The following is a 22096-nucleotide window of genomic DNA, read 5'->3' on the forward strand; positions in this document are numbered from 1 at the left end:
TCAATAAACAAAGATATCATACAGATTGCCCGTGGTAAGTCTACCTTGGGTGGTTATGACATTAGGGCTAACAATCAAAATCGGATTGCAGAATATGAACGGGGACATACTCTTCTGAAACCGAGGTGTCATGTGACTATTGAGCTGAGGTGTCACCTGACTATTGAGCTGAGGTGTCACCTGACTGTTGAGCTGAGGTGTCACCTGACTATTGAGCTGAGGTGTCACGTGACTGTTGAGCTGAGGTGTCACCTGACTGTTGAGCTGAGGTGTCACCTGACTATTGAGCTGAGGTGTCACGTGACTGTTGAGCTGAGGTGTCACCTGACTGTTGAGCTGAGGTGTCACCTGACTGTTGAGCTGAGGTGTCACCTGACTATTGAGCTGAGGTGTCACCTGACTGTTGAGCTGAGGTGTCACCTGATTATTGAGCTGAGGTGTCACCTGACTATTGAGCTGAGGTGTCACCTGACTATTGAGCTGAGGTGTCACCTGACTATTGAGCTGAGGTGTCACCTGACTATTGAGCTGAGGTGTCACCTGACTATTGAGCTGAGGTGTCACCTGACTATTGAGCTGAGGTGTCACGTGACTGTTGAGCTGAGGTGTCACCTGATTATTGAGCTGAGGTGTCACCTGACTATTGAGCTGAGGTGTCACCTGACTATTGAGCTGAGGTGTCACCTGACTATTGAGCTGAGGTGTCACCTGACTATTGAGCTGAGGTGTCACCTGACTATTGAGCTGAGGTGTCCCTGACTATTGAGCTGAGGTGTCACCTGACTATTGAGCTGAGGTGTCACCTGACTATTGAGCTGAGGTGTCACCTGACTATTGAGCTGAGGTGTCACCTGACTATTGAGCTGAGGTGTCACGTGACTGTTGAGCTCTGTTGTCAAGTATAAAAGCGGCAGCACTGATCTGGATCAGTTGAATAAGATCTTTCATGTATCTGTGAGCGATTGTCAACGTGCCACCCCACCTACTCTGTGTGTGTGTCTCTCTCTCTGTCTCTCTCTCTCTCTCTCTCTCTCTCTCTCTCTCTCTCTCTTCTCTCTCTCTCTCTCTCTCTCTCTCTCTCTCTCTCTCTCTCTCTCTCTCTCTCTCTCTCTCTCTCTCTCTCTCTCTCTCCCTCTCCCTCTCCCTCTCCCTCTCCCTCTCTCTCTCCCTCTCCCTCTCTCCCTCTCCCTCTCTCCCTCTCTCTCCCTCTCTCTCTCTCTCTCTCTCTATATACTGTATATATATATATATATATATATATATATAATTATCTATTGGTACAAAAATATAGTACATAAGTAGGGCTATGAGAGAATGTGCACTGGTATTTTCTTTTCTTCCATGACGTGTATTTTGGAGCATGACTCATGATGCACTACAGGAGCTCTTTAGTAGAGGTATCTGACTGGTTAGCTGAAGCATGACTCATGATGCACTACAGGAGCTCTTTAGTAGAGGTATCTGACTGGTTAGCTGAAGCATGACTCATGATGCACTACAGGAGCTCTTTAGTAGAGGTATCTGACTGGTTAGCTGAAGCATGACTCATGATGCACTACAGGAGCTCTTTAGTAGAGGTATCTGACTGGTTAGCTGAAGCATGACTCATGAGCCCTTTTCCCACATGCGCTTTGTACCGCAAAATGACCGGTATGTGGTCTAATGCCTGCATGTGAGAAAGGCGCCGTGCCGGTATAAGCGCGACCCCGTCGTCCCCGACATTTCACCAGTTTCCAGCCAGTCACAAGAGCGGTATGCTTTTAAGGGGACGCAAGTGGAAACGGGTCCAGTCATTTTCCGCGACAGCGGTCCTTCAATCATGGGCGAAGTGTAGCCTACACACGTTGCTTAATGTTCCAGCGGGCATAATCTAATCATTCGCGCACATTAAAGCAAACTGGCGAAAAGATCTTGTGATAGCCTAATAAGAGCAGTGTCAGCTTGCTGATTTCCGAAGGCAACCCGGACACATCAAACGAAGCCAGTCGCGACGCAGGTGAACGGATAAACATCGAACCAGCAACTATTTCTCTCAGACACGGATCCCAACTTCTTCAAAGTGCATCATCTAATCATTCGCGCACATCAAAGCAAACTACTTCCACATTTCGCTTGTGCATTTGCTGTCTCTACATACATAGGCTACAAGCGTTGGGCAGCTTGCCTTGCAAGCCTCTGCCATTCTCGCTGTGTCTGTACTGTGTCAGGCAGGCTGCTGCGAGGAGGACTGAGTGAAGTTTTGCCGACCCCCCAAATAAGCTCCCCCCTCCCCCGCCCCCCAACATACCGGCTATTTGACGACTAGATTCCCATATGCGCACGCTAAGGTGTGAAGGGAAATTCAGGGAAATGTCCGATATTGACTTACAGGTAATTTTCCGGTACGCATGTGGGAAAAGGGCTATGATGCACTACAGGAGCTCTTTAGTAGAGGTATCTGACTGGTTAGCTGACTCATCTCTATTGTGAAAACGAGATTGTATTGTTTGTGTTGGGAGTGGAGAGGTGAGAGCACTGGGGGCTGTGTCACAGAGACATGAGTAGGAGGAGTGGAGAGGTGAGAGCACTGGGAGCTGTGTCACAGAGACATGAGTAGGAGGAGTGGAGAGGTGAGAGCACTGAGGGCTGTGTCACAGAGACATGAGTAGGAGGAGTGGAGAGGTGAGAGCACTGGGGGCTGTGTCACAGAGACATGAGTAGGAGGAGTGGAGAGGTGAGAGCACTGAGGGCTGTGTCACAGAGACATGAGTAGGAGGAGTGGAGAGGTGAGAGCACTGAGGGCTGTGTCACAGAGACATGAGTAGGAGGAGTGGAGAGGTGAGAGCACTGGGGGCTGTGTCACAGAGACATGAGTAGGAGGAGTGGAGAGGTGAGAGCACTGAGGGCTGTGTCACAGAGACATGAGTAGGAGGAGTGGAGAGGTGAGAGCACTGGGGACTGTGTCACAGAGACATGAGTAGGAGGAGTGGAGAGGTGAGAGCACTGGGGGCTGTGTCACAGAGACATGAGTAGGAGGAGTGGAGAGGTGAGAGCACTGAGGGCTGTGTCACAGAGACATGAGTAGGAGGAGTGGAGAGGTGAGAGCACTGGGGGCTGTGTCACAGAGACATGAGTAGGAGGAGTGGAGAGGTGAGAGCACTGGGGGCTGTGTCACAGAGACATGAGTAGGAGGAGTGGAGAGGTGAGAGCACTGAGGGCTGTGTCACAGAGACATGAGTAGGAGGAGTGGAGAGGTGAGAGCACTGGGGGCTGTGTCACAGAGACATGAGTAGGAGGAGATGCGCTCATAATGGAACCAAAGTACCCAGAGAAAACCAAGTGGTTAAGTCCCCCCACCTGTGGAAACACATAGTGTTCCCCCACGGCCCCCACCTCAATCTCCCGTGTCCCCCCCACTTCCTACTGTCTGAATACTTAAAGGGACAGCTCACCCTAAAATCTAAAAGACATATATTCCCTCTCACCTGTAGTGCTATTTATCCATCTATATCGTTTTGTGATAGTTGCCTGAGTTTTGGAGATATCGGCCGCAGAGTTTCTGCCTTCTCTCCAACACAATGGAACTGGATGGCACTCGGCTTGTGGTGCTCAAAGTGCCAGAGAAATGCATTTGATAAACTCAACAGCAACAGTCTCTTTCCAGAAATCATGACCCCGCTACTCAAGATAATCCACAGACCTTGTTATGAACAGTTTCATGGAGGAACTATTTTCTTTTGACCGAACTACACCCGCTAGCTGCTAGCTAGTTCCTACATGAGACTGCAAAAGAAAATAGTGTAAACAAATATGTATTTTGGATTTTAGGGTGCGCTGTCCCTTTAAATACTCAAGCTGAGTGGACTGCCACACTCCTATGAAAGATGTCAGGCTTGAGTAAGGGTTTGGGATGCTGTGTGTGTGTGTGTGTGTGTGTGTGTGTGTGTGTGTGTGTGTGTAGTGTGTGTGTGTGTGTGTGTGTAGTGTGTGTGTGTGTGTGTGTGTGTAGTGTACATACCTGTCGTCGTGCGAGGAGATCCGTTGGCCACACACCTCTCTGGAGGGAGTGAAGGAGAGTAGCCTCAGGTCCTCCAGCTGGTTCAGGAAGTGTTGCTCTATAGTAAGTGAAGAGGAGAGAAAGAAGGTCAGATGACAAATTAATTGTTTTTATAGTAGTAAAAACAAGTGGCACTGCACACGCACACACGCACACACACACACACACACACGCACACACACACGCACACACACACACACACACACACACACACACACACACACACACACACACACACACACACACACACACACACACACACACACACAGCATCTCTGTGTGTACCTGTCGTGAATCGGTCTCTCTTCTGCCGCCACTGTGGGACAAATACAGTGATCTCTCTGTGGCCCCGCCTCCAGAACATCTCCACCGCCAGCGCTATGCCTCGACAGGAGAAGGATCGATGAAGGCCGTGACTGTAGAGAGAGAGGGGGGATGAGATGAGGGGAAAAGAGAGACAGGTGTTGAGCCTCCTTCACACGGTGACATTTTGGGCTGTCCCGAGACGAAAGATGACCAACGTGACAGAAACGTGCAGATATCTTTGTGGTCGTAGCTACACAAAACGCTGGTCTTGCGTCGCGCAGTGAGAGAGGTTCAAAGACGGCCGTTGTCACAGTCTTGCGACCAAAGATCAGCCTCCGATCAATTCTGACAGTGTCAGAAATTGAGGGTGACCGCTCGAGTCACGAGTCACGAGTCTGATAACAACCAATGGAAAAGCTGCATGATCATATCGGTATAGACGCTAAATGCTAATATAAATAGTTGACGTTAGCTCGCGCAATTGCCGTCCCCATGTTGGCCTTTGTTCCCTATAGCCGTTCTCCTCCTCCTCTTTAGATGTTTTCCCATAACACATACATTCCACTTTGCGAGGGCTGGCTTCTTGCTCAGCTGTGACACTTCATTGTTGACATCTCTACCAGACAACACAGCGCACATTGATTGATGCGTAGCGTAGCGTAGCTGCGGCGCGCTGCTGACGTTTGATTGTAGTGTATTGACAGGTAGTGACAGAGAGATGCGCATAGTATCCTGCGAGCCAGTAGGTGTCATCATTGTACAGTCTACACACATCAGACCTGATGTCCTACCCAGTGTGGCCTGCACTACCCAGTGTGGCCTGCAAATAATACACTTAAATGTGACATAAATGTAGGCAGCTTACGACATCAGTTTGCCAGCACATGTGTGTCGTCAGGAGGAGAGAGGGGACCTGATATGGGCCATGACTAGAGACTAACCCTAACCCATGACTAGAGAGACATGATATGATGCACACAGACAGAGAGAGATGTGATGACAGTAAAGGCGTTGCAGAGTGGTTTCAGATCAAGAACATGATTCTAGGGTTGCACAGCACAGGCAGCAGTACTAAGAAAAAAGGACACATTCACAAAAGCGCAGAGAGCTTAGCATGTGTTCATCACATTGAGCGGCTAATGCTACAAGTCTGGAATATCTCCACGCGTCACACAGGGTTTCACCGGTCTCCTAGCAACAACAGCACAAGCCATGATAAGCACTTCCTACAAGCGTCGCTACTAGCGACTAGTAGCTACAGAAGAGCACACGCACGCATTGGCCGTCAGCTGACCCAGATAGTTAGCAGTGACGCGCACGCTACACATACACTCGCGTCAGCCAGACACATGGGGTGGCTAGGAGAGAAAACCACACGGCAAAACAAATAAACACCATGTGAGAGGAGAAACCCCCTGAGAACAGCCAGACTCACCATTCAGGAAGCAGGCTGCAGACTGTGACTAGCCACAGACCTGACAATTTAGACGACCAAAACACAGAAGCAACATCCTAAAGCCATGTCAGCCAGCACGTTTAGCACAAGTATACCTGGCTCTTTTTTGCCGGTACATCACTGTGTCATCTACAGTACTGTGCAAAATTCTTATGCACATAAAATAAATAAATTAATTAATAAAATTAAAAGTAAAGTGCAGATGCTTTCGAAAATAATTACATTAAAATTTTCTAGATATAAAAAAATTGGGACTATAAAGAGAGCAGTCTAAGGACACACGAATGCAGAAAAATAAAATAACATCTGAGACAATAATAATAAAAAAAGGGTGCCTAATAAGATGTTTGCACAGTACTGTGCATGGCTCTGTCTATTTGCTGTGTTCTTTCTTTGTTTTATTACAGGCAACACTGCCTCAACAATGTGCCAGTGGATCATCTTAGGGTTCTGCCTTTCTAACGCCGATACATCTGTAAGAGCAGCAGCACTGCTCTAACATTCTCTACGGAAACTCTTCTTGAAAGGAATGTCTTCAGAGTCTGAGGTTCAGACCCCAAAGTCATTTCATGGATTTTTGTGGAGGATCACCCAGCCTTCAATCTGGGAATCCATTGGTTAAAAATAAACACACACACACTTACTTCAAACCTCTGAGGGGAAGCTCGTTTCAATGCGCGCATTTATGAGAATTTTACCGAGCGCTCACGCTATTATTAGGAGCATAATTGTCCGGATTTTCTTCGACCATGGCGACATATTTTCATGCAAATGGGAAATGTGTCTTGAGAGATTACCCAGCATTGAACTAGTTTTCTATTTAGGGCGACCAAACTACAAGGAAACAGGATTATTTGCAGGGAGTGTGTTTGACTTGGTGTGTCTGTCGAGTCTGATATCCCCGTCTAGGCGTCTACGGAATGTTGCAACACATGCAGGCAGCAGCTTTCATTACAACTTCTCAGGAGTTATTGCTCAAATCTCTGAGCAGCAGAGAAACACCTTGTTTTTTCCCTATCAGAGAATTTCACAACGACATTGCAAAATGCATCTTGAGCCTAGATGAGCAATATTACTGTGAACAGAGATGGCTATAGAGAGAGAGTCACTTCCTGCTTTACCCCCTGTGTACCAGCGTGTACAAAATATGAATATGAGATAACGTTACTTTTTTTATCCCGTTTGAATTGTGCCACGGGAGTACACATGTTAAATTTTGTCAACGTAAAAGATAACTGCAAGTCAAGAAAGTCAGCGTTTGTGGTGAAATTGTGGCACTATTATTAAATCAGAAAAACCCTACGTTTCAGTTTCAGGACAAACTGCGACTTTATTGACATGCAGAGTTCTCTTAAATTGACAACATTTTACATGGGTTATAGGGGTGGGGGGAAAAAATTATACACCATAGTATCGCGATATTTTGCCTGACGATATTGTATCGATATTTGGACGCCAAGTATCGATATTTAAAAAAAAAACATTTTTTTTTTTGCAGGCCATGCCATGCTAGGCCACCGGGCATCTGCCCTAAGCGCCCGATGTTGCATTTTAATTAAAAAAATAAAATAAACATAGGCTATAATATTATAGGCTGTGTGTGGTAGTTAAAACATAGTTTCAAGTTGACGTTTATTTATGTTTGTAGTTGAAACAAAAACATAAATACTGTAGGCTACATGTGCATTGTGCATGCACCATGAGCCAGATGTACAGACCTCAAATCTGTTTGCACTATAATGTTTGTGAACTGGAAATGTTCATGAGCTGTATTTAATTTTATTTAATTTTATTTACAAAGCATTTATACTTTATGAAACACTGTTTACAACATGCTGCTGTTCAATGATTCTGTTGTATAGTGGAAATCTAAATTTGTTTGCCTTCTCACAGAAGACTGTAAAGAAAGATAAGATGTTGAATGACTATGTTGGTCATGTTTAAATAAAAAATAATTACATGATGTAACTGCATAACTTGCTTTATGGTCAATTCTTAATGTAAATATTAATATTTTTTAATAATGCACCAGGTTAGAGGGTTCCTTGTACAATTTACAGCATTAGTTCTTTGAGAATCTCTTCCATTATCAAAGCAAAACTGGTATTGTAACTAAAATATCGATATCGAACCGTATCGTATCGGAAATCGTATCGACTTGGGACCTTGTGTCTCGGAATCGTATCGTATCGGGAAGTCAGTGGCGATACCCAGCCCTAGTCACGACCGTAAGTATCCTAAATAAAATAACAAATAAAATTGAAAATGGCACTTGATATGAAAAAGACCCCTGACCCCTGACACACAGAATAGTTTCAGTTTGTGGTCGGGGCTGTTAGGGCTGTTATGCAAACTGGAGGGAAGTTCCGCAGTCAGTTGAAAGAGAAAGTGATCAATGACAAACGTATCAGGAAGCAGGTAGATATTATGCAACCAGCAAAATCACCCAAGAACCTAACACATAACCTGCCAGGGAAAGATGTCTCTGAGCTCAGTAAAGAGATGTGGAAACCTGGACATGATGTGACAGAGAAAGATGTCTCTGAGCTCAGTAAAGAGATGTGGAAACCTGGACATGATGTGACAGAGAAAGATGTCTCTGAGCTCAGCTGTGGAAACCTGGACATGATGTGACAGAGAAAGACGTCTCTGATCTCAGTAAAGAGCTGTGGAAACCTGGACATGATGTGACAGAGAAAGATGTCTCTGAGCTCAGTAAAGAACTGTGGAAACCTGGACATGATGTGACAGAGAAAGATGTCTCTGAGCTCAGTAAAGAGATGTGGAAACCTGGGCATGATGTGACAGGGAAAGATGTCTCTGAGCTCAGTAAAGAACTGTGGAAACCTGGGCATGATGTGACAGAGAAAGACGTCTCTGAGCTCAGTAAAGAGCTGTGGAAACCTGGACATGATGTGACAGAGAAAGATGTCTCTGAGCTCAGCTGTGGAAACCTGGGCATGATGTGACAGAGAAAGATGTCTCTGAGCTCAGGAAAGAGATGTGGAAACCTGGACATGATGTGACAGAGAAAGATGTCTCTGAGCTCAGCTGTGGAAACCTGGGCATGATGTGACAGAGAAAGATGTCTCTGAGCTCAGTAAAGAGCTGTGGAAACCTGGACATGATGTGACAGAGAAAGATGTCTCTGAGCTCAGTGAAGAGATGTGGAAACCTGGACATGATGTGACAGAGAAAGATGTCTCTGAGCTCAGTAAAGAGCTGTGGAAACCTGGGCATGATGTGACAGAGAAAGATGTCTCTGAGCTCAGTAAAGAGATGTGGAAACCTGGACATGATGTGACAGAGAAAGATGTCTCTGAGCTCAGTAAAGAGCTGTGGAAACCTGGGCATGATGTGACAGAGAAAGATGTCTCTGAGCTCAGGAAAGAGATGTGGAAACCTGGGCATGATGTGACAGAGAAAGATGTCTCTGAGCTCAGGAAAGAGATGTGGAAACCTGGACATGATGTGACAGAGAAAGATGTCTCTGAGCTCAGCTGTGGAAACCTGGGCATGATGTGACAGAGAAAGATGTCTCTGAGCTCAGTGAAGAGATGTGGAAACCTGGACATGATGTGACAGAGAAAGATGTCTCTGAGCTCAGTAAAGAGCTGTGGAAACCTGGGCATGATGTGACAGAGAAAGATGTCTCTGAGCTCAGGAAAGAGCTGTGGAAACCTGGGCATGATGTGACAGAGAAAGATGTCTCCGAGCTCAGGAAAGAGATGTGGAAACCTGGACATGATGTGACAGAGAAAGATGTCTCTGAGCTCAGCTGTGGAAACCTGGGCATGATGTGACAGAGAAAGACGTCTCTGAGCTCAGTAAAGAGATGTGGAAACCTGGGCATGATGTGACAGAGAAAGATGTCTCTGAGCTCAGTAAAGAGCTGTGGAAACCTGGGCATGATGTGACAGAGAAAGACCTCTCTGAGCTCAGTAAAGAGTAGGGCTGTCACTTTTTATTCGAAATTCGAATTTAACTTCGAATGTGGGAGAGGAGGGCATGTTCGAATGTATAATTGCCCTGTTCGATTTTTTTTTTCTTTTTTTTTATTAACCAAAATTAACCAACTGCTGCTTGCTGGTAATGTTAATCCCATGTCAGAAAAAGTCTCCAGATTTGTCGCGTTAGTCTCTTCTGAGAAAGGTTGTCTCCAGGGTCTGAAAAGTTGTCTCGAGTTGGATGCAGCAAAAAAAAAAAATATATATATATATATATATACCGTATATATATATTTTTAATTAACCAAAAAACTTTGAATATATTCAAACATTTTGCGGGAAATTAAAGTTCGTTCAAACTTTATTTTGGGAAAAAGTGACAGCCCTAGTAAAGAGCTGTGGAAACCTGGGCATGATGTGACAGAGAAAGATGTCTCTGAGCTCAGTACAGAGCTGTGGAAACCTGGGCATGATGTGACAGGGAAAGATGTCTCTGAGCTCAGTACAGAGCTGTGGAAACCTGGACATGATGTGACAGGGAAAGACGTCTCTGAGCTCAGTAAGGAGCTGTGGAACAGACTCACTGAAGGATGACAGTCTCTCAATACCCAGCAAACACGTGTCATCAAAATGCTTTAGGAAGCAGGAGTAGTAGTACATCAATGTACAAAATGTACTGTAATGTAGTAGTACATCCCTCCACAGCCACAGGATGAGCTGGACTGTTTCATCACACTTGTGTGATGAACACACTCCTTCTGGTAAGGAAGGAGAGAGAGAGAGAGAGAGACACTCCTTCTGGTAAGGAAGGAGAGAGAGAGAGAGAGAGACGCTGACAGAACGAGAAAGGAAGTGGTTGCGAGAGCAGGAGAGGTCGTGAGAAGGTCATTCAGGACGAAGAATGGGAAGAGAAGTGATAAGCAAAGAGTGAGAGAAAAAAACCCTCCTTCCTTGTGACACGCATTTACACGAAATTTCTCGCGGTCGCTCGTTCGATCGATCGACCGACTCAGATGCCCGTCATGGTTTTGCAATAGCTGGTTGTAGCTGAAACTTTGAAAGTACAGCCTAGAGAGAGTATTACTGGAAACGCAGTTTCCTTCTTAAAAACACCTCCCCATACACCCCGCGCCGCACACTGGTGTGGTGATACAGCTGTTTTCGCTCACACACGCGCACACACACACATACACACACACACACAAACACACACACAAACACGCACGCACGCACACGCACACACACACGCACACACAAACACACAGCAATGAGTTAGAAACACTATATGAATATGTGGGCTTTCAGTGGTAGTGCACCCACGCACAGCACAGGGTGTAGTCGGGGGCTGCGTACTGTAAGTGCTGGTGTGCTTGGTTAGCGAGTATCACTGTGAGTGGGTGTGTTACCTTAAGTGATGATGGCGATGATGATGGGAATAGTCATGGTTTTGTTTGTACGTGTGAAAGTAAGAACACGGTAAAATTGTAGGTGTGGGAACTGACACCGTTGAAACAAATAGTACAATTGTCATCAGTTAAAAAAATAATAATGTAGGCCTATATTTTTTTTTTTAAACCTCTGGGGGCATGCTCATTTCAATAACCCCAACCGGAACCCAACTCACCTGGCCGCGCCCCTTTATGCTAATTTTCCAGAGCGCTCGCGATATTATCCAGATTTTTTCCGACCATGCCGACAGCTTTTCATGCAAATCGAAGGTCTGTCTTGAGAGATTACAATAGCTGTGTATGTCTATATTTGTGTAGTGTGTGTGTATGTCTATATAGTGTGTGTGTGTGTGTGTGTGTGTGTCTGTCTATATTTGTGTAGTGTGTGTGTGTGTGTATGTCTATATAGTGTGTGTGTGTGTGTGTGTGTATGTCTATATATAGTGTGTGTGTGTGTATAAACTCACGCCATAGCCACATTGCTGCCGTCGATGATGATGTGTCTGAGTTCCGGGCGTCCTGGTTCGTTAGGCAGTGTCAGAGTGTACGGAGTCCTCAGCGACTGATGGAAACGGGCCAGGCCGGTTACGGGGGGCGCCGGTGGCTCAATGGCCGGGGGGACCCTGGCCCCGCCCCCATGGAACCCCATGTGACCAATCGTCTGGTAGGAAGAAGCGGAGGGGCGGGAGATGGGGTCAGCTGACTGAGGAGGAGGAAGAAGAGTTGAACTTGAACAGATTTGTTTGTCATGTTGTCATAATAAACAATAGCCAGTATAGAGCAACACTGACACCAACTACGACATCAAGACAATAAATCCCTCCTAGTCATAATGCAAAACTCCATGACGAATGACGATGGGGGATAATTTGCATGATTTAAAATATAGGTGACAAGCAGTCAAACTATTCCAGAACTTGCCTGCAAAATGACCCACCAGTAATTCCTTATCACTCCATGACTTCAAATTTACCATATTCCTTGCCTGGAATGCAGCTCAATCACATTTCCAGGATTGATTGATTGATTGATTGATTGAATGAATGAATGAATGAATGAATGAATGAATGAATGAATAAATAAATAAATAAATAAATAAAATCCATGACCAATGGGAGCCCTGATGAGAAACTGACTAACCCTTGAACCACCACAGCACCACCAACAACTTAGGATTCACTACAGTGGAGAGACATGGCAGCAGGTTGTGATGGGATACCTACATTGGGGGAAGAAGATGAGGTGGTGGTGGTGGTGGTGGCAGCCAGCCACTGGGGCGCGCTGCGTAGTGCTGTCACACTCTCCACTTTCATTGGTCCTCCCAAAGTCTGAGTGCCGCCCCTCGAAAGGTAGTCCCTCTGCGAAACCCCGCCCCCTCCCCGTGCCAAGTAGTCCGTTCTCGATCCGGACTGGCTGTCCAGGTGTTCCATGGGCATCATCTGGGACGACGTGCTGCCGCCGGGCGTTAGGTTCTCGGCGGCGGTGAGATCGTTGTTGTCGTTGATGGTGATGACCTCATAGTTCCCCGCCCCTCCCTGAGCGCTGGAGCTCCTCTTGATGGTGATGGCCTGAAAACAATTTCACATGATTTCATTGATTTGCAAAGCCGCTTGCATGCTAATATATCCATACACACACATACATGAATCCAGAGGGTACCGCTTAGAAAAACAAGTCAAAATGTCACCCCCCACGAATACTACAGGGACCCCTTTCCTTTGGCCAATCAGTAACAAGTAAACAAACACTGTAGTAGTGCCTCCCTTCCTATTCACCTTATGTAGAAGAGACCGACTGGCTTGAGAGACTAACAGGAAGTGTAAATACAATCGGAAGACCTCCTGTGACTCATGAACCTAGTCTGACTCATAATGTGAGTCAGACTAGGTTTGACCAGGTGAGTCAGACTAGTTTGAGCAGGTAGAACAGCCGGAGCTTTGAACAGGAGGTTGTGATACAATGGGTCAAGTGGGCGGGGCTGCATAAAGGTGAATAGCCAATCGGTGTAAGGGCTAATAATTGTCCACCAGATGCGGCTCAGGTAAGATGACATGGGTGCAAGTCTGGTTGGGCAGGGGTACCAGAGCCACACGGATCTGGTGGACATTGCGCTTAAGTCTGAAAATGCAGGAACGAAGCGACGAGACAATCGGCGGTATCTATTGTGCGCAACGTACAATTAAAGAGACGTTGTTGTAGCGCCTCCTTCAGCCAGTCAGTGTAATCATTTTCAAAATGCCAGAGCGGAGCAAGGACATGCAATCATTTCTTGAATCTGATCAGTGGCATTTTTACTATTATGGTGGTCTTTGCACAGATGAGATAGAAGAGATGAAGTACAGCACATGAGATGATGTGAGACCAATGTGATCTGATACACTGGAGATGTTTGTTCAAAGTGACGAGAGGAGACATGAGTGATGAAACGAGGTGACGGCATGTCATAATAACAGAGAGTAAAGCAGTGACATGAATGATAAGATATGAGGCAAATGACTGGAGATGGTTTGAGATGTAGAATAAATGAGAGAACCAGTTGAACAATGAAAGGGAAAGATGAGACAAGATGATTATAAGCAATGTCAATATGAGATGAGGTGATAGAATCCTCATCTCAAAAATGTAATACCCCCTTGGGGGGATTTCCCGGACGGAAATTGGTTAGAGTGGAGGTAATGTCAGACTGAAGAAGGAAATGGAGTGTTACGAGTTGACAATTCAGTCTGTTATCAGTAGGGGTGCACCGATCACAGATTGCCTATGGGAAATATCTGCCCAACCGATCTTCGACCGATCACCGATTACCGATCACCGATATATAAACTCCTCAAAGAAAGTTTGGAAACATTATTTGAGGTCGATTATTTCTTCCCTTTAATAATACCAATTGGCATTGTATTTTATATCGTTGGAAAGCCTGATTAGTGATAGGGCTTTTTTTAATTAAAATAAATAAATAAATAAATAAATATATATATATAAAAAAATTGCCGATCGATCGGTGCACCCCTAGTTATCAGTCTACTGAAGGACAGAAGCAATATCAGAGCGAGTGGCTGGTTCAGTGGTCCACTCAAATAAAGTGACATCACTGAGGTTCCAGGGGTGTGTGGGGGCGGGGTACCTGCTGAGTGCTGGTCTCACTGCCGCTACATTGTCTCCGGTGGCCCAGGCCGTTACTGCAGCCGGTACGCTGGCCGGGCTTAATGTTCTCTTTGGATCTGCCCGGGTCCAGCAGCGCTCGGTTCAGCCCGCGCTCCTTCTCTCTGCTGCGAGACACTGTGGAGGAGCAGGAGGATGACGACGTGGACGTGGAGGGAGTTTCTGTGGAGCGTAAAGAGTTCAGTCTATCCCCTCCTCTCGTCGTCTCCTCACAGCGCTTGGTCTCCTCCACGATCCTCTCCAGGACCAGGAAGGTGTCTTCCGTCTGTCCCGTCTCCCTGACCACGCGCTCCACCACTTCCTGCTGGTAACCCATGGTTCTGAAGAAAACAGGTTGGAAGATGTCGTCGTTAGGGACGCAGGCGACTAGTCGGTTAAACGTTAAAACATCATCCGATACCCTCGCTAGTTGGAAATACTAGTCGGTTAAACTTAGAATTAAATGATCATAATAAACAAACAATGCTGGCGGTAACTGTTGCATCTTTACGCAGCCACCAACCGCTAATGCCCAGATGTAAACAAACCAGCATGTGCTAGTGGGAGTGGCCTATTGGCTGTAACGTTAGTAGTCAAAGGAGCGCAAGGGAGATGATCTGGTAAAACCAACGCAGTTTGGCAGGATTTTGATCCAGTAAATGAAAATATGGTTGTATGCAGGCTGTGTCAGATAAAAGTGGCATGTAACGTTAATCACTCGACCCACATTCAGCACAGGCACGCAAGGACAGCAGGGCCTGATGCTAGCTAGCTCTGCTAACGCGTTAGCCACACAAGATAACGCAATAGATATGGCAATGAATGACTGCGCAAGGTGCTTCCACTCAACTTTGTTGAAGGCAAAGGCTTCCGAAAGTTAAATGGACTATATATATATATATATATATATATATATATATATATATACTGTATATATATATAGAGAGAGCCTGAATATGCGGTGCTGGAGTGAGTCGTCATGTTTTCTGATGTGCAATGTTCATAATAAACAGTGCAAGTGTCACACATGATTTGGATAATTGACGAACACAATTTCCACATTTTCGTTTAAAAAAAACAAGCAATTGTTAAATAGCCCTATTATAACAATAACCAACAACACTGCAAAATACTATGACCATCACCTGAAGAAATTGACCAAGCAGCGGAGGTTGGTTTCTTGGCTGACTGCCTCCCCGTCGTCAAAGACGCAGTCGCTGGAGTCGGACATGACGGAACCCGTTACCGTGTTGGATTTGGCCGAGGAGGCGAATGAAGAGGAAGAAGACGAAGACGTCCCCGAGGGGGTTTTGGATCTACAGCTGCTGCTGCTCAGCCGGCTTTCTCTGTCCTTCCTCGGCCACGCCCTCTCTCTCTCTTTGTCCGGAGACTCCTCCCTCCGCTCCAGAGAGTACTGTCTCTTTGTGTCCCGGGTCTCGCTCTCGGAGGAGCGGCGCTTGTGCGAGGGCCGCACCCCGTTCAGGAGGACCACCTCTGGGCCTAAGCCTATCCCGCCTGCTGCTCTGCTGCCGCCTCCACCGGCGGATGCTGCTGCTGCTGCTGCTGCCGGCCCGGTCACCTTCTCCTCGAAGCTGGTGTACAGGATGCAGTTGGAGAGTTCCGTGACGGGGGTGCTGCTCTGTGAGCGGTCTGGGTCGGCCTCCACCAGGCTGGGATGCAACAACGCCTGGTTAGGCTGAGCCTGGGGTGTGGAAACACAACAGTAATCACCTCGATGTCGAGAGGAGCAGCCACATCCTACATAAAGCTTTTTACAAAGGTGTTAAATGTTACAACTGTTATAATGCCAGTTAGAAAGACATATAAGAGCAAATTCAAAATTGAAGCATGAAAATGACAATAAATTTAAACTGATAATAAACTGTGTGACCGGGCTGATTCATCACTGCAAAAACTGTAATCGCAGCATTTTTAAGAATGTGTAATAGTATTTAAAACTTTTTAAGACGTATGTGTTTATATCTAAACTATCTATTATCTAAACTTGAAATAATATCACTTAATATATTTAAGACTTTTTCAGGACCTGCAGACACCTTGCTTTAGCTTAACGTTTGTATAAATGTTTCATGACCGTGGGGACCAGGCCAAACCTTTGAAAATACATGGAATGACCATTGACTGTAATATAGGTCAGTGGGAATGACATCAAATTAAAAAAATACATGTTATCAATAAAACAACACCTAAAGAGCCCGCCTATACGTGGTTGATACTGAGGGACACACAGCCAAGGACACACACAACAAGAGATACTGTACAGCACTGTACAGCCGGATTTTTTAAATTAGGTGATTGCCCTAATTACCTAATGATGTGATGTCATCAGTGATGATGTCATCCTTCCTGGCTGAGGCTATTATAAATTCACAAGTGATGATGTCATCAGTGTTGATGATGTCATCAGTGATGTCAGAGCAGGCGAGGCCGCGTAGCAGCCGAGCTGCGTATGCGACGATGAGAAGTGTCCGTGTGTGTGTGTGTGAGCAGAATTTTATCGGGCCACAGCTATGCCGTTTGAAAAATGCGTGCAGGTTAGCAGGTCAGCATCGTGAACTCAAACAATAGTTTGTTTGTCTGTGAGCTTCTGAACTCAACTACCTGTGGTCAAAGTTGTCCGTTTCCTTCATTTGCTGCAGGTACAAAAGGGCATACTTGGGTTTGCTGCAGGTACAAAAGGGCATACTTGGGTTTGCTGCAGGTACAAAAGGGCATACTTGGGGATCCAGGCTTTCTGCTGGACACCATCATTGTTATGAATAACACTGAGAAGGTAAATACAAACCAGGCTGGATGTGTGGGCGGAGCTAGTGGGGCTCTGTGCCAAACCCAGTAACTCCTCCTTCAGCGCACTGGGCAGCAGCAGGAGTTCCATAGTGTACTTATCATCCCTCTCCTCCACGAAGGACTTGAACGCCCGCTTCACTGCTGGTTCCCTGTCACTGGGCAGACTGCGCTTCTCCTGCATAACACATACAGACATACACATAGAAACATACAGACGTGAAGAAAAGGTAGAGATACATGATTGTTAAGTTACCTGTAGTTTTCATCTTGAGAACTGAAAGCTCTTGCCAGTGTTCTTTTAATAGGCTATGTTCATGCTGTTGAGTTGCTTTTATTCCAAGCAGCGTGGATCAAAGTCGACGCTGCGCTTCACAGAGAAACTAATGAACCCTGAAGCAGGATTTCAGGTTGTATGATGGACGCGTCATAAAAGCATGGTTGGCACAGGGGATTGATGGCAATATCCAGATTATAGAGGCTATAGCCTGCTGTCAATTGTTTTTAAGATCAATAAACACAGATCAATAAAAACAGATCTAACATTTGTTCAGAATTTATTCCAATTGTCCGGGAAACCGAAACCATGCCGGACACATTGTCCGGCCCCGTTTTTCTCTGGCGGAAACGCTGGAATAAAGTCCGAATTGTGAGATTGAGTTGGCAGAATGGAGTAGTATCACATAGCAGTACACAAATAGTATTACAAACTGGGGTCCCTAGGTTACAGTGAGGTCACAAGCAGCCCCTGCTGCTCTACGGGTACTTGAGCAACTTGCAGGAGGTACATGAAAACTAAAGATTGGGGATTACAATTTATTTCCAAAATGGGGGGGTGGGTCAAAGTTATTTTATAAGACCATTTCTAAAATGGTACGTGTGCGCCACGATGAGTTTCCCCCAGTAGGTGTCAACTGTTCAACTGCTCTGTGAAGAGGTCCCGTTCACGCATGTCAAAAGTGTGAGCCATCCAACTAGCTAGCTAGCAAGCTAGCAGCAAGGATGGCTCAAACATCCAGTTGCTGTCATTCTGGATGCAGGTTTAGGGGAGCCCGCTCAGCCCGGTGACAAAGGGGAACTAGAAATAACCGCCTGGCGGTTGTACGCCTCTGCCAACAAGTCAAGTAGGCTTGAGTAGACACTCGATTTTGTAGGATTGCATCTAATCCCAGATGTAGAATCCCTACCTGGAAGAGCGCCACAAACTGCTGCACTCTGCTCTGGGCCATCACCACGGGTTCAGCCCGGCCCAACAGACGCAGGCGGCCCGGCTCGGCCACCTGGACCTCGGCGCTGGTGTCCCGTAGGAGCCTATCCAGGAAGAGGCCACGGGCGCCGGCGAAGATGCAGTGCATGTCCACCGGGTAGCGCTCCTCCTTCTGCAGCTCGGGGTCACACAGGCCCCTCACGTATTCCTGGAGGAGAAAAAGCGTCACGTGATCAAGCGCAACAGGAACATCATATTGGAAGTTACCTCCCCTTCCTGCCGCCCACATCATCAAGCCGTTCTCCTTTCTGTCCAACTAACTGTCATTCTCTTCCACCATCATCATCTCATGATCTATCCTCTTTGCTCACCCTGTCACTTTCAACAGGCAGACATGAAGTGTCAATGTATCCCTCAACACACGCATCAAAGAAACCAAACCATGAGGCCAAAGTAAAAGGCAACTTGGTCAAATAAAATAAGGTGTGGGCAGGGGAGACAGTGAAAATGTTTGGGGCCTCCAGACTTAAATTCATGCTCCAATTTAGGAGCACAAAAAAAACAAAAAGAAAAAGAAAAGACTTGTTGCTGTAGAGCAGGAGTTCCCAAACTTGTCAGACCAAGTACCACTATTGGCTCATTTCCACCACATATAACAGCACAGTTCAGCTCTACTCGACCTGGTCTTACTCGGCTCTACTTGCTATAGACTCTGTTTCCATAGCAAGTTTACTCGCCTCTGCCCACACCTGGTCGTCATAGCGACCGCATATCTGCCCTCCGCCCATAGCCGAAGTAGGCTATAACGTATAACGTTAAAATTAAATCCATACACGGAACTTTTAAACTGATTATGAAATACTGGTGCCTCTAAATCAGAGGTTCTCAAATATTTTTCAGCCAAGGACCCCTTACAAGATAGAAAATATACCGGGGACCCCCTCATTCTGATTTGTGATTTTGGGCTAAGCTTAATTAACGTGCTTGACATTTAAATGTATAGCTTTGTTAGATTAGAATGTAATCCATGAACCATTTTAGATTTAAAGCAGAAAATATTTCCGTTGAACCATGAAGCTTTTGCACACAAAAAAAAATATATATATAATAATTCCTGACAACTTTTCACGGACCCCTGGGGGTCCCCGGACCCCTGGGGGTCCCCGTACCCCCATTTGAGAACCACTGCTCTAAATGACCCACAGTGTACATGGGCAAATGTGACAATCGGCCAGGAGAATGGATATCACTTTGTTGTTAGTCTTTTTTTGTTGCCTCCAGTGTCATGCTAGTCATGAGGTGAACCTGCTGTCAGTGAAAAGAGCAGGCCATTTCCATATCAAGTTGTCGCTTCTTGACTGGCAGAGCTTGGAGCAGCTGCTTACAGGGGCAGTGACTTACGCACAAAGGGGGGGAAACTGACTGCCGGCACAGGATGCAGAAGTGTGAAAGGTGCTCTTAGTGTGGGAAATCACACAGGAACACATCACTTGAATACTACAGATGGTGGCTAGCTGCAACTGACGACTGCAAAAGTACATCATCTCTAATTATAGCTCATGGCCATGGACAGCTATGGTGCAACTTGTCTTACTGTATCTGTCGTCACACTGATCATTTATTCCAAGCTATAAGCAGTGGTGTTTAACTACTACTCAGAGCAGACATTTTTGAAATTGGTGCAGTAGATTGAGCAAGCAGGGCCTGAAATTCACTTTGCAAAATAGGGGGTGAATTCCCCCCTTATGTTCTTCAGATAGGGGGGATTTATAGATTTTGGGGGGGATTTATAGACTTGGGGGGGGTTTATTCAGTCGCCGGCTAAACAATTTTTTGGTCGTTTGGTCGTCAATAACATCATCACTTCAAAGGACGAACACGGAAATTCTCTTTCCCTCACCTGGTTCAGCCCGGGGTAATCAGTGCACAGCAGCGCACACAATCAACAACAGTCCAGGTTGAGTGGTGACGTGACGGGGAAGCCTATGCGACACTGTGTAGTTCTGGATTAGCTTAGCACAAGCTTTTTACTTCTAGGGCTCGCATTTACGCTTCAAAACTCATGAAAGTGGTCCTCATGTGTGAAGATTATCCGGCTGAACACTGGTTCGCGTTTGATTAAGCTTGCGTTGCCCAGATACCTTATTTGAAGCATCGCGGCAAAAACCCATTCAAAAATCCCATAGGCAGAAACAGTGAAGAACCAGGAAGTCCGGGACTTCCGCGTTCCGACTACAAAAATACGTCATCCCTGGGGCTCTGTATTATAGGACACGTTAGCTCTGGCCACAGCTGTTTCTGTTGTGTATCACTTAGTGTCCTCTAGAGAGAGAGTGGCGTCATTAGCCAATGAACAGCCAGGAATGGGTCTCGCGCTACTTTTGCATGCTAACATAAATCTGATAATGTACAATTTGATTCAAGGGGGGAAAACCCCTTTCAGAGTACAACACAAACTGTCTATTTTGCTGCAACTCGACAGTGCTTCTTAATCCAGAACCTTACTTCCTGGAACTCTGGAGAGTAAAAAACTGGTCCATTGGAGTGAATGGAGATGTCGGGACTCTTCTATCTACATGGCTCTGGTATCACTGGACAACAGTGTTAGCCAATCAGCGTCCGTCATTGGATTTTTAAGCAGAGAAAAGGCGTTTGGACATGGCAAATCCAGACCAGTCCAAGAAGAGCCAAATTCACAACTGTGGAGTGGGCGTGGCTTCGAAGGTCTGGAGCCAGGCTAGGTCTGGCTGGTATATCACCAACTTCTTTTTTGACTGATGGCCAGTGTGCTGACAACACAACTGTTAAAGCAGTTATAATTGATAGCACAGTGCTACAGAGAAGACTGGTGAAACAAAACAGATAGCTACCAATCACATAGACGCGTCACGTGATCCACCTGTTCACTAGTCACAATCTCAAACAATCTTTCACTATTGTCGTATGAAAGATTCAACGAGGTGGTGATTGGTCCTTGTGTTGTGTGTAACCATCACATTACAACAGTCCTATTCACAATAACAAGCAATGGGGGAGATGAAACTCCAACTGTTTTATGAATGAGAGATAACTCACCTTTGCCTTAGACACGTCGTCTCTGTTTCCCTTGAGCTGCAGCCATATCTGTCTTGTTGTTTTGCGGCCGCCGTGCGCCTGCTGTCCCGTGGCGTCCAACAGACCAATGATGGTGAACGCTACCTTGAAGACCTGTTCTACCCGCGGCTTTGCGCATCTCAGCTCGCCTTCTTTCTCTTCCAGGACGGTAAACTCGTCCACGGTGGTGGTGGGGGCCTCTTGCTGCTGCTGCTGCCACCCGGCGGCGGCCGACGCAGAGTGCCTGCTGCTCGGCTGCTCCGGGCAGGCGAGCTCGGTGCCTCGTCTCATTCCGAGGAGGGGCCGCGTTGTTGACATCCCGCTTCAATCGAACTAATCGTCGCTTGTTGTTGTTGTTCCACGGCGTGCTAATAATACTGCAACGTCTCCGCGTCGTTACGAGCTTCTCCCGTCTTCATTGCCTCTGTCGCTGTTTATACACCTGCGTCGCGTTATGAAGCAGCAGTGTTTTATTATGACATGAACACCACCATGCGAAGCTAGCTGCCCCCTAGCGCGACGACGTACCCGGAAAGTCCCAGCTGCGTCATCAGAACCCGACAGGGTTGTTCTGCGATGCTATCATCATCTGTCTACTGTGTTGTTATGATCACGTGCCAAACAAAACATCTCCGTACGTCGTCGAATCCGGTATCC

General features: G+C 46.3%; 1 protein-coding gene across 1 annotated transcript in view; it reads right to left on the minus strand.

Annotated features, from left to right (window-relative positions):
• The window catches only part of n4bp1 (nedd4 binding protein 1), a gene marked incomplete at both ends in the record, with an annotated part of 44834 nt that extends 23077 nt beyond the window's left edge, over nucleotides 1-21757 (minus strand). The window contains 9 exons of the mRNA XM_083654813.1: nucleotides 3998-4094; nucleotides 4322-4452; nucleotides 11661-11896; nucleotides 12417-12761; nucleotides 14318-14675; nucleotides 15480-16036; nucleotides 17141-17317; nucleotides 18327-18554; nucleotides 21422-21757. Of these exons, the coding sequence (XP_083510939.1) occupies nucleotides 3998-4094; nucleotides 4322-4452; nucleotides 11661-11896; nucleotides 12417-12761; nucleotides 14318-14675; nucleotides 15480-16036; nucleotides 17141-17317; nucleotides 18327-18554; nucleotides 21422-21757 (2465 nt within the window). The remainder of the gene's footprint in view (nucleotides 1-3997; nucleotides 4095-4321; nucleotides 4453-11660; nucleotides 11897-12416; nucleotides 12762-14317; nucleotides 14676-15479; nucleotides 16037-17140; nucleotides 17318-18326; nucleotides 18555-21421) is intronic.
• Nucleotides 21758-22096: the final 339 nt, after the last annotated feature.

Source organism: Poromitra crassiceps (assembly GCF_964638095.1).
Source record: "Poromitra crassiceps genome assembly, chromosome: 18".
NCBI classification, from domain to species: Eukaryota; Metazoa; Chordata; class Actinopteri; order Beryciformes; family Melamphaidae; genus Poromitra; species Poromitra crassiceps.